At 40.8% G+C, this 15,297-nt stretch overlaps 1 protein-coding gene across 1 annotated transcript in view; it reads left to right on the plus strand.

Moving 5' to 3' along the window:
* Positions 1-14,466, plus strand: part of Decr1 (2,4-dienoyl-CoA reductase 1) — a 28,241-nt gene extending 13,775 nt beyond the window's left edge. The window contains exons 3-10 of the mRNA XM_021160858.3: positions 1,116-1,173; positions 1,293-1,379; positions 2,417-2,564; positions 7,882-7,981; positions 9,634-9,706; positions 11,898-12,044; positions 12,459-12,521; positions 12,621-14,466. Coding sequence (XP_021016517.1) covers positions 1,116-1,173; positions 1,293-1,379; positions 2,417-2,564; positions 7,882-7,981; positions 9,634-9,706; positions 11,898-12,044; positions 12,459-12,521; positions 12,621-12,680 — 736 coding nt within the window. The 3' untranslated portion in view covers positions 12,681-14,466. The remainder of the gene's footprint in view (positions 1-1,115; positions 1,174-1,292; positions 1,380-2,416; positions 2,565-7,881; positions 7,982-9,633; positions 9,707-11,897; positions 12,045-12,458; positions 12,522-12,620) is intronic.
* Positions 14,467-15,297: the final 831 nt, after the last annotated feature.

The following is a 15,297-nucleotide window of genomic DNA, read 5'->3' on the forward strand; positions in this document are numbered from 1 at the left end:
TATGGTGTGTTTGTGTTTTGTTTTCTTTCAAGGATGTAAGACTGATCACGTAGAGTTATCCAAACTCATGAATTTAATCTGAAAACCATGTGTACTGTAACAGGAATACATTTCTTTGGTTGAAGAATGAATATAATGATTCTAATAAAGGAAATAATTTAAATCAATAAGTAAGTCAGGTGTAGTTGCACATATCTGTAACCCTAGTGCATAGGAGATAGAGGCAGGAGGATGAAGGATTCAAGATCACACAGTCTAATAAATAGAGAGTTGAAGACAGAATTACATAAGTTCCTGTTTTTAAGACAAAACAAAACCTTCCTAAGTAATTTGATATGTAGATAGTGCTATATAAAAGAGACTAATTTCATAAGTTAATTTCAGATATGTAAAAGTAACCTTTATTTGCCTGATGGAATCATCATCGCGGAGGCTCACTGCTGAATGAGCTCAGCCTTTCTAGCTCTTTCTGAAGTCTGGCTGCCTGCTTCAACTCAGCAGTTCCGGCTCAAACTCCTATCCAAGCTGACTGATTCAATCTGACATCTCTCAGCTTCTCAGTGAATTGCTCTGCTTGCCCACAAATTAACACTAGCCATCTCTGGCTCATTCTGTCTTCACCTGTGTCTAGCTTGCTCTCTCTGCAGTCTATCTCTGTAAAACTGTCCCAATAAAAACTGCTTCTCCCCCCACCCCCCGCACTGATCTCTTAAGTCCCCTCTCCTTCCTGGGCTGTGCTTGTTAGAGTTGGGTGTATTCCATCCTGTCAAATCTTTCTCTGATTTCTCACGTTGTCTGTCCCTCAATTAGACATCATTGTTTGTGATTAAAATTGTATACTCAGAGTGTGTCTGTATTCCAGCTAAGCCAGTCTATAATCCAGAGCAGCCGTGTTGCTGCATTAAAATTGCTCTACACAGATATATTTCAATTTAACTTTTAAAAAATGAAATTAATCAACAAGATTTTCAAGTAAGTATAAATTTTATACTTTCACAGAAATGTTTTTCTTTAAACTGTCAGTTGTATATGTTCTTTAGCTTAGAGAACAAAATAGAAAAATATAATATAAAAGCATTTAGTACTCAGGTGAAGTTCCCTGTGCTTATTTCTAGAAATATTGATGTTTTGAAAGCTACTGCAGAAGAGATTTCTTCTAAAACTGGAAATAAGGTATATTTAAAGCAGCCCTTTAAATCTAATATGGGGACTATAACATATTTATATAGTTTGTGGTTTTGGTTTAGGAAGCCTGGAAATGGCTGAGTTCTTTCTTCTTCATCATTTTGCAGGTTCATGCGATTCGGTGTGATGTTCGAGATCCTGATATGGTACATAACACAGTGCTGGAGCTGATCAAAGTTGCAGGGCATCCTGATGTAAGTGTAACGAGGCCGAGGCCTTTCAAAGCACAGGGCTTTGATTCTGAGAACATCACCAGGATGCGCAGAGGGAATGAGCTGTTGAAATGAGCTAGAGCCAGTGAGGGGAAAAGCCAGCTCTGTTTAAAGCAGAGAAAAGATTAGGTGGACTTATATGCCATTACTGTACAGGAATACTTAAAAAAACACATTTATAGTCACAGAGCAAACTTTATTATACTTCATTTAATGAGATTATACAATAGCAAGAGGAGTTACCTGAGAGCACATTAGCTGGTTTTAATGATAGGTTGGGTTAGCTTTTCCTGGTAACTATCAGTGTTTCCCAGTGGAAAAGAATGGCACAAACCAGGGAAACTGTCAGAAATACCACACTTCTGCTTCCTGGACCTGAGAGGTAATGAGTACTTTGCTGTTACGTGGCTCATTTGTGAGAGAGAACCTATCTCTTCCAGTAGTCTCAAAGAGAACACTCTCCTCTGTTAAACACTGTTTCAGAGACGCCCTAACACTGAAGCTGCTGCAGAACCCAGCAGACCTGTCCCTGGGAGTGAGGAAACCAGGCCGCCAGTGAAGTTCATTACTTAAAACATATAAAGCGCAGCCTAACTTAAAAGGCAGTTTTATTGGATGGTTTGTGTCTGTGGGTGGAGGATGACAGGGGTTGCTTCTCCATGTACCACAAGCTGGCCTGAACTTCCTATGTACCTCTGGGCTGGCTTTTAATCCTCAGTCCTCTTGTCTCTGCCTTCCGAACGCTGGGATTACAGATATATGTCAGCAAAGCTCTCTCAAAGGCATCTCGTGGTTATTCAAAGAAAAATGTAGTTACTGGTATGTAAGCTTACCTACTTTCCTTGTCTCTGCAGTCTACACTAATTTAAAGACAGGATTGGGAATTCTGAGACTGGGAAATAACACAGGTCATTTTTACAGACCCCAGAAACATAAAAGCCAAGGGAGTCTGCTGGCCTTGCTCCCTGGCTGACCGGGGTTCCGAGGTGCTCGCTGACAACTTGCTTCCTTTATTTCAGGTGGTGATAAACAACGCGGCAGGGAACTTCATTTGTCCCAGTGAGAGACTGACTCCCAATGGCTGGAAGACCATAACTGACATAGTTCTCAATGGCACAGCCTATGTGACCCTAGAAATTGGAAAGCAGCTAATTAAAGCACAGAAAGGTATGTCTGTTCATTCCTCCTGTGTCTGTCGGGTTCCGCACGTGTACATCTCATTAGCACGACAATCCATGTTTACCAGGGCTGTGGTAGAAGACTTAGTAAACACATTTCAAGGGCATTTGGAAACTCAGATGGGAGCAACTCCTTCTTCCTGTGGCTGACTCACTAATCATTATTATCTTTCATTTTAACACAGACTCCAATCTAGTTTTACCTCGATAGAGACCTGGTAGAGAGGAAGGACAGATGTGTTTAGAGAATAATAAAGAATCGATGTGGATAGAGAAGAGCAGAGGAAGTAGGAAACAATTGTGGGGAGGTGGCTTGTCACATGACTGGGTAAGTCCCCTGCAACAAAATAGGAAGTCAGAGTCCATTGAAGTTACTTGTGAAGAAGGTGATTTCTGTAAAATATCCCTGACTGAACTGGGTGCTGGCCAGTTTGATGTTGTTTTTCTTTTGGGCATATGGAAAGATGGTGTGGGTGGTAAGGGAGGAAAGGTTTCAAAGCTAGTAGCAGCAGAACTTATGAGAGGAAGGTTTTTAGCTGGGGTGAATAGTTTGTTTGTAGGTGACATCTTTGAGATTGTAAACATATGAGAGATCAAGAACACCACAAAGTGACTAGATTTGAAAGAACATAACTAGAACATTTTTGTCATGACTGACCAATTTCCTTATTATGATTTATGTCTATATAAATAAAGAATGTGTAACACCTTCTATATACTTAGCATACACAGAGAAAGGGATAGATAGATAGATAGATAGACCTGTGTAAAGAACACACAACTTAGTTATAGCATTTATAAGCTGCACACCTATATTGGGTAGATATACCACTATACTACTCTACTCCACAGCTATGAGATCCCTTGCTATATGCGGTTCCTCCAGGCCACGTGGTTCTGCTCTATCTTCCTTCCACCTCTTTCTTCCTGATTCTCTCTCTCCTTCCTCTCTAAAACCTCCAGCCCCACCTTTCCTTTCTACTGGCCAATCACAGACTCTAACCTTTATTTGACCAGTCAGCATGGGGGAAGGTCCATGTGGAATCAACCTGAGTATGTGATCTGCTCCTCATTGGGCAGCCCCTCTTGAGGAAGAAGAATTAGCATCAATATAGAAACAGCTTTGCAACAGATGGAGACTTCCTTTCTCCAGCACTCAGCATAATCCTTTACCCACCTCTCCACAGTCCTAAGCAAAGGAGCTGTGATTTGGATCTGGACTTTTGTGGCTACTGTTATTTTATTACTGATTTATTTTTTTCCCCAGAAAGATCGATAGACTTGAGAAAGGAATTGGAATTGTCAGCTGACTTCTGCCTGCCTGCTGCTTGCTCTCTCTCTCTCTTTCTGTTTTCTTCCTTTCTTCCTTTCTTCCTTCCTTCCTTCCTTCCTTCCTTCCTTCCTTCCTTCCTTCCTTTCTTTCTTTCTTTCTTTTTTTTTTTTTTTGCTCTCTCTAATTTCTGATCCTGCCTCTATTTCTTTCTCCGTCTCCTGTAGACTCTTCATTTTTGTTTTTCTGTTTCTTTCTGTCTCCATGATACTTTCTCTGCTTCATTATCTCTTATTTCTTCCTTGCTCATCCTTAGGATCTTTAGTTTTCTGACTCACTTCTCATTGTCTTTCATTTTAACACAGACTTTAGTCTATTTTTACTCCTCACATTGGATTAAAATTCTATGTGCTTCATTATAAATGCATTAGGTTAAGACTCTTTAAAAGAAGGAGGCCCATTTCTGTCCTTCCAAGTTTCCCGTCCTTTGAGCCTGTGACCTGACATTCTGGGTCCTGGGTTGGAGACTCTGAATTCTGTGTGTCTAAGCTGGTACCTCATTACCAGTTGAGGGTCTCAAGTGCTTGTGATCTCTCAAGCATGCCAATGTGGGTAAGCCTGGATGTTGGTTTAGGGGATGCATGTAATCCTTCAGCAAAAATATGTAGGCAGTCCAACACCTAGGAAGGTGATTAGGAGTGTCATGGACTAATTGTCCAGTGAAGATGAGGACACCAGCTTCAAGTGCACTCTTGCTTCTGTAGAGATTGGCACAGAAGGGGGGTTGAGGGGTGAGGGCAGAATAGCTAGAGCTGAGGGACAGATGCGGTGATACAAAGTTAGCAGCTCTGAATAACTAAAAAAGAAATGTGCCTGGAATTGCTTGTCCCTGTACTGATCTGGGGCCACTAAGTCTCCACACCCCTTGTCTTTCACACAAGGACATTTTGCAGACAAACCGATTTTAGAGATCTGAAAGGCAGAGTTGGATGTGTAGATGGAGTTGTGAGAATGGTGAACGGAAGCATGCTTATTTGCATATCATCAAGGGACCCTCCAGCCCCCTCCTCACCCCACACTCTCGGGCTGAGCCGCCTGTTGTTTCTGTTCTCAGATATGGCTGACAGTAAGACTCTTAATGATATGCAGGAGAGGAAGATCTTTAAAATGCTTTCTTTGTGGTCCTTCAAGTTTAAAGCACCTCATCCCTTCTTTCCTCCTGTTGTTTGAGGCAGTGTTTTATTATGTAGCCCAGGCTACCCTTCAGCTGTTGCCTCAGCCTTGAAAGTGGGGGTTATAGGTGTGTACCACCAGACCTCACTTTCCACTATACAGTCATTAAAATGGGTTTTGTAAAAACATACAAGTATGTTTTATCATACTTTTAAGACATTGAACTTGCAGTTTTTTCATATCTAGTATTATATCTGTTTAAGAGGTAGAAAATCAGGTTTCTTGTAATCCAGGGCAGTCTTCCAACTTTTAGTGCATTCGGGTTCCTGAGACAGACTCCGCCATGTCCCAGGCACAGCTGCTCCGTCTGTGTGTGCTGTCTACTGAGACAGACTCTGCCATGTCCCAGACACAGCCGCTCCGTCTGTGTGTGCTGTCACGTTGGACTCTAACTTTATAGAGTCAGTTTAGGAAATGGAGAACCAGGAGAACATGCTTTCTGTTTGTCCACATTTCTGCTATGTCAGTCATCCTGTCCACCTGAATTTCTGTCTAATATTAACTGTACTTAGCCTCAAGGCTGTCTTTAACTTTGTCTGATGCAGATTAGGGGCTGTGAACTCTCGGCATTGAGGGAGCTGGAGGCAGCACCTTCAGTTTCAGGACTTGTTGTTGTTGGTTTTGGAATTCAAAGTTGAAGAGATTTTTGATTCAGAATCTTAAAGGTGTCACTGTTTTCCTGTGGCCCCTGATGAGGGCTGGGTGAAGACACTCCCTAAGCTACTTTGTCCTCCCTGTCCTGGTGGCCCATTGCTTGCCTTTACAGTTTCTGCCTTCTGTTCACCCCTCTTGGCATTTGTTTGCCTCCTAGAAACTGTAATTTATAGGTTTTTTTTTTTTTCTACCAAATTAGATTTTTTTCAGTATATATTTCTTCCTTCCAGATCTCCAATTATACATATATTCTACTGGAATGCCCCATATGTTCCAGTCTTTGGCCAGTCTTTTAACTGTTTCCCCTGTGACCTTTGTACTCGGTAGTTTTTATTGTGTCTTCATTGAAGATCTTCCACAGCTAAGCTCCTTCCTTTAATTTTAAAATTTCAGATATTACATTTTCTGCCATATATGTTGTTTCTATTTTGGTATTTTTAATTATTTTTAGTATTTCATTTTACTTATTTGTAAAATTACTTATTTGTATGCACGTGTGTGTGTGTGTGTGCGCGTGTGCGTGTGTGTGGATGCAGTGAGCGCTTGAGGTCAAAGGAAAACTTTCAGAATCAGCTTCTCTCTTTCCACTCTAGGGGTCGAACGCTGGTTGTCAGGCCTGGTAACAGGCTCCTTTACCCACATGCTTATATAATGGCCTTCCCTGAACTCTTTTAACATGTTTCTTTGAAATCTTTTTATCAAGGTTATCGTACTGTTACAAAGGTCATTCCATGCTAATTGTATCTGCTGGACATGTTTTGACTCTATTAATTGGGTTTCCCCACGTTTCTAATTCAGTGTGAACACAAAGCCTGGGTTTTGAGTTTTCCTTTGAAGTGTTACATCTTACACGAGGAAGCAGTTACTCTGAGTACATGATCATTTTACAACTCATCTGTAAAGTTTATTTGAGTAGGTATAGTAGCTTTCCTTTGAGTCTAACTTAGCCCTTCCGTATGATTCTTCTGAGCTGACTGCCGAAGGCTTTGGATGCCAGTTAGGAAGCTTACCGCCTCTCCGTCTCCCAGCCCTTTGTGAGCCTTTAGAGACACCGTCCAGTTCAATGCTGTGATAGCAGTTGCCTTTTTCTAGATTCCATGGGCACTTTTCCTCGGGTACATAGTGGGGCATCAGCACACACTCAGGGAGACTCTATGAAAAGTGCTCGAGCCCTGTTCCTGTGCACATCCCTTCTCAGAGCCGCTTCTCAGTCAGAAATTCTAAGATGCTGTTAGGCTTATCATATCATGATGCCATTCCTTCTCTACCTGTAGTAAGGTGGCCGGCAGTGACAGGATCTGTATCTCTTGCACAGTTATAGTGATGTATAAGAGTCCATCATGGCTAGAGGTAGAAGTCCTTGATAATTTAATTCTGATTTCTTTACATTGAAGATATTCTTGGCCATGGAATGTGTCTCTTAAATTTCAGTCTTTGTATTGACAGACTAGGCAAAGAATTGCAGACAGTGCAGACTGGCCATCCCAAAAACAGTGTCTTAGGGTTTCATTGCTGTGAAGAGACCCTGTGGCCAAGGCAACTTTTATATTTTTGGTTGTGAGCCTAGCCTTTAACGGCTGAGCCATCTCTCCAGCCCAAGGCAACTTTTTATAAAGGCAAACATTTAATTGGGGCTGGCTTACAGTTTCAGAGGTTCAGTCCATTATCATCATGGTGAGAAGCATGACAGCATGCAGGCAGACATGGTGCTAGAGGAGTCAAGACTTCTACATCTTGATCTGCAGGCAGCAGAAGGGGACTGTCTTCTGCAGGCAGCCAGGAGGATGCCCTAGATCTCACTGGCCATGCTTGAGTGTGCGTGTGTGTAACCTCAAAGCCCCACTTCCACAGTGACACACCTCCTCTAACAAGCCTACACCTCTTCCAATCTTGCCATACCATCTAATAGTACCATTTCCCATGGACCAAGCATAATCAAACTTCTACAGACATTAAGACCAGGAGTAAGACGATATACTTTTCTTAGGTTACTCTTTCAGTGATGAAGGCTAGTAAACTTAAAAACAAGAATAGGTCCTCTAGATTTTGTGATTCCTTTTTATTCGGGACCTCATTTGTGCCTGTCATGTTTCCCGGCTGTGCACTGAAGTAGCTGCAATGCTGATAACCACGTCCTTTAACTTTCTAGGAGCTGCGTTTCTTGCTATCACTACCGTGTATGCTGAGAGTGGATCAGGCTTTGTAATGCCAAGTTCTTCAGCCAAATCAGGCGTGGAAGCCATGAATAAGTGAGCACTACTGAGTTAATTGTGTTGCCCAAAATAGATAAAGTTCTCTGGTCAAAAGGAAGACTGATGTGGAACAGGCTATGTCTGATCACATGTTCCTGTGCCACAGGACTGATTTTACTGACCTGGACTTTGATTGATACTCTCTTACTGAATTTTATCTGTTGCAAAATTACCGTATTTTAAGGTCATGATTATTATGTTAAAAACTTTTCCTTCTATAAACCTCTTAGGAGGGAACATTTTACTGGGTTTTGTACTAAAATCAGTTGCACTTGTGAGGAAATAGTACATGGTTTTTTTTCACAGGCACTTCAAACTCCATGCCTGACTAGGCTGCCTTATTCACTGGGTCATGGTAAGAGGATGCAAATTTGCCATTACATAAAACACTCTTTTGGGGGGAGGGCAGCTGTTGAAATTGGGTTTCTTTACACAGCCCCTGGTTGTCTGTCGTGGAACTCACTCTGTAGACCAGGCTAGCCTCGAACTCACAGAGATCTCTCTACCTGTGCCTCCCTACACAGTGCTAGGTGTAAGGGCATGTGCCACCACATCTGGCTACATAAAACATTTTTTTAAAGATTTATTTATGTGTATGGGTACTTAGTCTGCATGTACATCTGCACACCAGAAGACAGCGTCATAGAGTTGTGAGTTGTGATGTGGGTGCTAGGAATTGAACTCAGGACCTCCCTATCCACTGAGCCATCTCTCCAGCCCCCATACATAAAACATCCTAATGCATTGCTCTTAGCTTCGTTTTGGCTCCCATGTCTGCTTTAGTTCTTTCTGGCTTCTTCCCTTCCTGTCTTATCTCCTTATTCAGATTATTTGTATCTTTTAAGGTAACTTCACTCTCCTTTTGCAACTGGGTTAAGTACATATATGTATAAATATACACACATAAGAAACATGTCAGTACAATCTATAAAATCTACTGTTGAAAACTAGACTGTCAAGTGCCATTTCTAAACAGGTTCCATGTTCACTCTTAACAATGTATTTTCATTTAGGGCATTGAAGATTTTGCTTGAGTCTCATTTCCTTTGAAGCCCAGTTCAACAATTATGTTAAAATCTAGTTAAACGAGGCTGTGTTTCTATTTTAATTAACTGTGTAATCCATCTCTTGTTCAGTTAATGTACTTGTGATAGTACCTACGGACATTGTGATCCAGAGCATAGGCAATAAGGAAGTAACTGTAAGCTTGAGCTGCAGAAGCTGGTAGGGATGAGCCTGAAGTTCACATGTAAACCTAGTTGGCTTTGAACTCATAGAAACCCTGTCTCTCCTAAGAGCTGGGATTAAAGGTGTGTGTCATTATGCCCAGCATATTAGATTTCTTGTGTAAATTGTAGATCGTAGCTATAGTGACTAAGGACACTAAAATGTGTTAACTTGTGTAATAGAGGAAGTAAAGATGCAACTGTGACCTAGACAGGTTAGCAAAATTAAGAAAAATCGTTTAATTTTCCTGCACCTCAGCTTGTAACACAGGGAGTAATAGTAACACCTGATGGTGTGTGATTCCTGGGAGGCATTGAATGTGCAGTCAACCCTGGTTATTCATGTTTGAACATGCAGTACACTGTTTTAGAATCCACTCTGTGTACTTTAATTTTCGGCATTTTATCTCTTTTAATTTTTAGGTCACTTGCAGCTGAATGGGGTAGATATGGCATGCGTTTCAACATAATTCAGCCAGGACCTATCAAAACCAAAGTAAGTTTTATTTGGCATATTATAACACCGTGTGAAGGATTAAAGAATGAAACCGTGATGGATGTGCATTCTCATTGCTGTGTGGGACTTTCCAGGGATACCTGGATCCAAAACCCTTGTTGTAGGGAGAGAGTCTTTGCAATTACCCAGTATTAAGTACTGGTAATGTGGCCAGTGTCTTCATATTCATGGCTACTTATGTCATCAGTTTTGACATTTTAGTGATTAATATCTGTTACCATAAGTATGTTATTGCCCTGCATTTCTTATTTTTTTTTTGCCTATTTACAAATGTATTTCATGTGTATGGGTGTGTCACCTTCATATTTGACCGTGCGCCATTTCGGTGCAGTGCCTGTGGAGGAAGAAAAGGGCACTGAATGCCCTGGAATTGGAGTTCCACGTGGTTGCCTGCTGCCATGTGGTTGTTGGAAACAGAAGCCTGGGTGTCTGGATGAGCAGCCAGTGCTCTTAACCATTGAGCTGCCCTTCCCGTCCAATGTTCGCGTGTTTTAGAAGTCTCATGGCTCTTATAGTCTTATTTTTAAGTTGTGGCAATGTCAGTGTATCTGTAGCTTACAAGGACCTCTAGAAATCTGAGAGGAAGGCTTTCAGGAATGTTCTCTTTGACACGTTGCCTCTGCCTTTTCACTTTCAGCCAGTTATGCTTGTCTCTGACTCTACATCTGGTTAACATTCCCTCTGGAGGAGTGCACCTCACCAATGTCATTAACCTTCCAGACACTCATGACAGCTCCCAGTCACCACTTTCTGGACATCATTTAGAATGGCCACACATTTCTGCTCTCACATCATCTCCTGATGGATTCACTCTTATATCATCTCCTGATGGCTTCACTCTCACAACCTCTCCTGATAGCTTCACTCTAACATCATCCCCCTCATGACTTCACTCTTAAATATCATTTATTTTCTTGTAAAGCCAGAATGTGTAATTCTTGAGATGCAACTTTGAAAACCCAGGAAATTACATAAAAACCATACCAAGGTATATTCATTTAGTAGTAGGTGGTATTAAATTTTAGAATGGAAATTTTACTATCAGTTTATTTATTAATTAAAAAGATAGAAAGTGCAAAGGAAAGGTGCCAAAGTAAATGAAAATTGGATGTATATATGTATATATATGTATGTGTATATATGTATGTATATATATGTATACACATATACATACATTAATAAGAGTCAAATTCAAAAATAACTAAAAGCCAAATCACATGACTCAGTGCCCTCTGTTGCACAGTAACCCAGAAGAACTATATTTGCAGCAGCTTCTTTCCTGGATGCCAGTGATTACAAGAGATCATCTCCTTCATGTATTTATTTGCCTTCTTTTTCTTTACTTTTTAAATTTACTGTGTGTGTGTGTGTGTGTGTGTGAGTGTGTGTGTGTGTGTGTGTGTGTGTGAGTGCACATTTGTATCTGCATGCACATCAGTGTACCACATGCATGCTTGGTGCTACAGAGGTCAGAAGAGAGCAGTGAATCCCCTCCAATTGGAGATAGGGATGGCTGTGAACCACCATGTAGGTGCTGAGAATTCAACTTGATCCTCTGCAAGAACAACACGTGCAAGTTCGCAAGAGTTGACCTCACCTTGCTGTGTCTGTACATCACAGCCCCAGACACTGACCAGTGTGGTCCCTGCTCCCTTGTTCTCACATGGTTTACCTTTTCTGTTTTTATTTTTAAAGAAAAGAGAATAGAGTAACTTCTCTCAAACATTGCATATTTGAATTGCTTTTCTGTGTTTATTGAATGAAATAAAACCCCTCTGTCTCTCGCATTCAATGTAATCTCAGAGCTCTTTTGGGTATATTGCTTGCTCATTTGATTTTTTAAATAATGACTTGCTAAGGTAGGAGAAATGAAAAACTAAGGTAACAAGTTTACATTCTTGGAAGACCCTTTTTCCTTTTCAAGGGTAGATTTAGGGAAAATGACCCATTTTGGCTGACAGTGAATGTGAAAAATTTTGGTGACAGTGGTTTTTTTTTTTTGTTTGTTTGTTTTGTTTTGTTTTGTTTTACCATGTCTAAGCTGTAAGCATCACGCTATAGTACAGCTATATTTTATGTAAAATTGAGAAATAAAACACATTCATGCATACACACCTGATCACACATACATGCAGATACACGAAGCTAACTTTTCTTGTTTGTTGCTAAGGGAGCCTTTAGCCGTTTGGACCCGACTGGAAGATTTGAGAAGGAGATGATTGACAGAATCCCCTGTGGTCGGCTGGGAACTATGGAGGAACTTGCAAATCTGGCCACTTTCCTTTGCAGTGATTATGCCTCTTGGATTAATGGAGCAGTAAGCATTGCTGTGTCTTCACCTTTTTGGTGGTGGGAGGAGCTGTATTTTGGAGTCAATCCTAATAACGCTGAATATGGATATGATTTAAAAATATTTAGTTAGTTGCAAACAATATAAAATATTTACACATTACTCATCCTAAACATTTATTCCTTGACAAATTAATTTGATTAAGTGCAAGTTGCCTTGTTAGACATTGTTTAAAGATGATCTTTAAATTGGGTAGAATTTTGTTGGAAAAGAGCATTCTAAGCAGAGAAAAGAAGTTCAGATTGTATCGCAGTTTTATCTTTCAAAATCTGAGCCTGGCTTGAGACTACCGAGGAGATTACATTTAGTTGGGATGCGAAGATGGATAACGGCTGAGAGACTTTTCAAAAGGAGTGAAGGGGTTTGTGGTATCTTTTTCAGGTCATTAGATTTGACGGTGGAGAGGAAGTATTTCTGTCAGGTGAATTCAACTCTCTAAAAAAGGTAATGCCATTTGGTTCATACACTATTACAGGCTAGGATACTGGGCTTATGTAAACCATTAGTTGACCCAGTTAAATTGACTTTGTTTCCTTCCGTCAGGTCACCAAGGAGGAGTGGGATATAATCGAAGGGCTCATCAGGAAGACAAAAGGCTCCTAAGATGGCCACAACTTCATCTGTGAAACACTAAAGTTAGGGACTAGAGTGCCACAAATGGACTGTGGTCTTCCCCTCGTCTTGGGGGTTAATAAATTGTTTGCTTGATGATTTCTGTAGTTCTGAGGATCAAACCCAGAGTGTCTGCTCTGCTCATTTTCTATCTCTGAGTTACACCTCAGCCCTAAAAAATGGTCGATGTTTGCCATGTGCAAACAGTGTGCCAGGTCAGGGGTGGCCACTCTGTATGAAGGGTAAATTGGACAGGATATCTTTACTTTAAAACATGTGAAAAACAAAAAGGGGCAAAGATTTTTTTTTTCTAAATTATTCTTGTGTTGGCTCAGTAGATAAAGGTGAAAGATGCTTGTTGCTAAGCCAGTTGAACTGAGTTCAATCTCAAGGCCCCACTCTGTAGGATAGAACCAACTCTTCAAAGTGCCTGCTACACATGCATACCCCACCCCAGCACATGTGTACGTGTGTATGTGTGTGTGTTCACATAATGTACACACAACCTCGACCATGTATATAAATGGCTCGATTGTTTCACACTCTCTCATTGTTCTCCATTATACTCTTTCCTCTCCCATGGAACCCTTTCTTTCTCCCTATCAGTCTTCTTGTACTTTTAGGGTTGCTTCCATTGGCTTGGGTGTGAGGTCTTTTCCTTCAGGAAGGGGGCTGAGGCCTATGACGCCTTTCCCTCAGCAACCATTCTCCACCTGTAGTGCCTCTGGTTGGGTGTGTTGAAAAAGCTTTGATAGTACTGAAATGTGTGTGGAAAGGTGGAGAATGGAAACAGGAGTAGGCTTCTGTGACCTGGTGAAACAGAAGAAGCTTAGGAGTGGAGGTAACCTGTGAGGGACACATCACACCGTGCCTATGGCATGGGGCCTAGAAATGAGAGGCGCTATGTTGAGTTCTCAGTATATTCTGTTTTCATTTAGACTTGTGAATTATCTTCTTTGTAGCTCTGTATTAATTCAGCCTTAGTGTGTTAGGAGATTGTATATTATAGCAGATGCTTTATTGGATACAGAATAACTGATAGTACTTGGCTCTTGATACTAGATAATGGAAATTTCAGAGTTCTAAAATAATTGTATTGAAGACATTGAGATAAGTATTACATGGGATTAAGATGTTGGGAAAGGAGTAATTTACATTGCTTTCAAAGTTAACAAATTTAGTAATATGAGATAGCAGTCAAGGATTTCTGTAAGTAGAGACTCATGAAGGCTATAAAATATTTTTGTATCTTACTAATATATATTTTTTATTTGGGCTATAATCTTGCACTTTTGAGAACCAAATAAGAAAGCCACAGTTTTAAGCCTCCAGAATTAGAATTGAGCCTGTGCTTTTAGAAAGTCCATTTGGCTTTCAGAGCAACCACTTACAGCATGTTCACTACACTGACCGTCACCATTGTCCTCTGTGCTATAACAGGAAGCAGTTTTTATTACCTCATAAATAGATCTATGCAAGAATGTAGAGTTTCTGTTTGTTATGTGTAAGACCTGTATGGTAACTGTACATTGACAGTTAATTGTGTCATAAATGATGTTTGTTGTACAGTAAACACAACCACAGTGTCATCGTTTGGGTTTGGAACAAGGCCTTTGAGAATCACTCTTGTCCACTGGACTGTTCTAAGATGCTTTTCCCGCACATCCTTAGTGCCAACAACTACCCCTCGTCTTTGCTTCCTTCCCCTCATCCCCATCTGCTGCTTTAAACTTGTCAATACTTCTTCAACATTAAAAACTTTTCGGCAGTTGTATAATCTTGTAGAGGTTGCATCATCTCTTTCCTTCCTTGTTTTTTCTTCATTATTTTATGAATGTATGTGTGTCTGCACATGTGTGTTTGGGTGCACGGAGGACACAGGCTAGGCATCGGGTCCGGAGCTGAGTTACAGGTCGTTGAGAGCTACCTGCCTCCCATGTGGGTGAACTGGAGTCCTCCACAAGAGCAGCACATGCTCCCAGCCATTTCTTCATCCCCTATTTTCTTCAACAAAATACTAGATTGTGATAGCTTCCTCATGGAGTTATTTAGGGAGAAGTAAGATGGAGTAAAACTTTTTAAAATACAAAACACATGAGAAAAAGGCATCACCTTTTTCTTTCATTTCCATTTTCTTTTTTATTTTACTTTATTTTCTCTTTTAAAATTATATCTTATTTTTATTATTTAAAATGATTTTTAAATTTAAATGTATTTTAACATATTCTTCTCCACCAAGGCCTTTTAGATTCTCTTCCTGTCCTTACCTACCCAACTTTAAATTCTTCCTCAGTTGGGGGTTTCCAGAGACTTAACCACCAAGGGAAGAGCAAGCAAGGGCTGGACCTACCTGCCTCCCTCCCTTCGCACTTATTTAGCAGATATGTAGCTTGGTCTTCATGCAAGTCCCCCAACAACTAGAGCAGGGGATGTTCCAGCCTGTGGAACCTGTTGTCAGCCTGTAGGTTCTGTTCCCCTAACTGGGCTGCCTTGTCTGGCCTCAATGAGAGAGGATGTGCCTAGTCTTGCAGTGTGGGGAGGTGGGAGTTGGAGTGATACAGGAGACTTTCCCCTTTTCAGAGGAGAAGAGGAGGGGTAATAGGGGAAG

The sequence above is a fragment of the Mus caroli genome, unplaced genomic scaffold (genome assembly GCF_978045245.1).
Source record: "Mus caroli unplaced genomic scaffold, Mus_caroli_1 scaffold_6, whole genome shotgun sequence".
Lineage (NCBI taxonomy): Eukaryota > Metazoa > Chordata > Mammalia > Rodentia > Muridae > Mus > Mus caroli.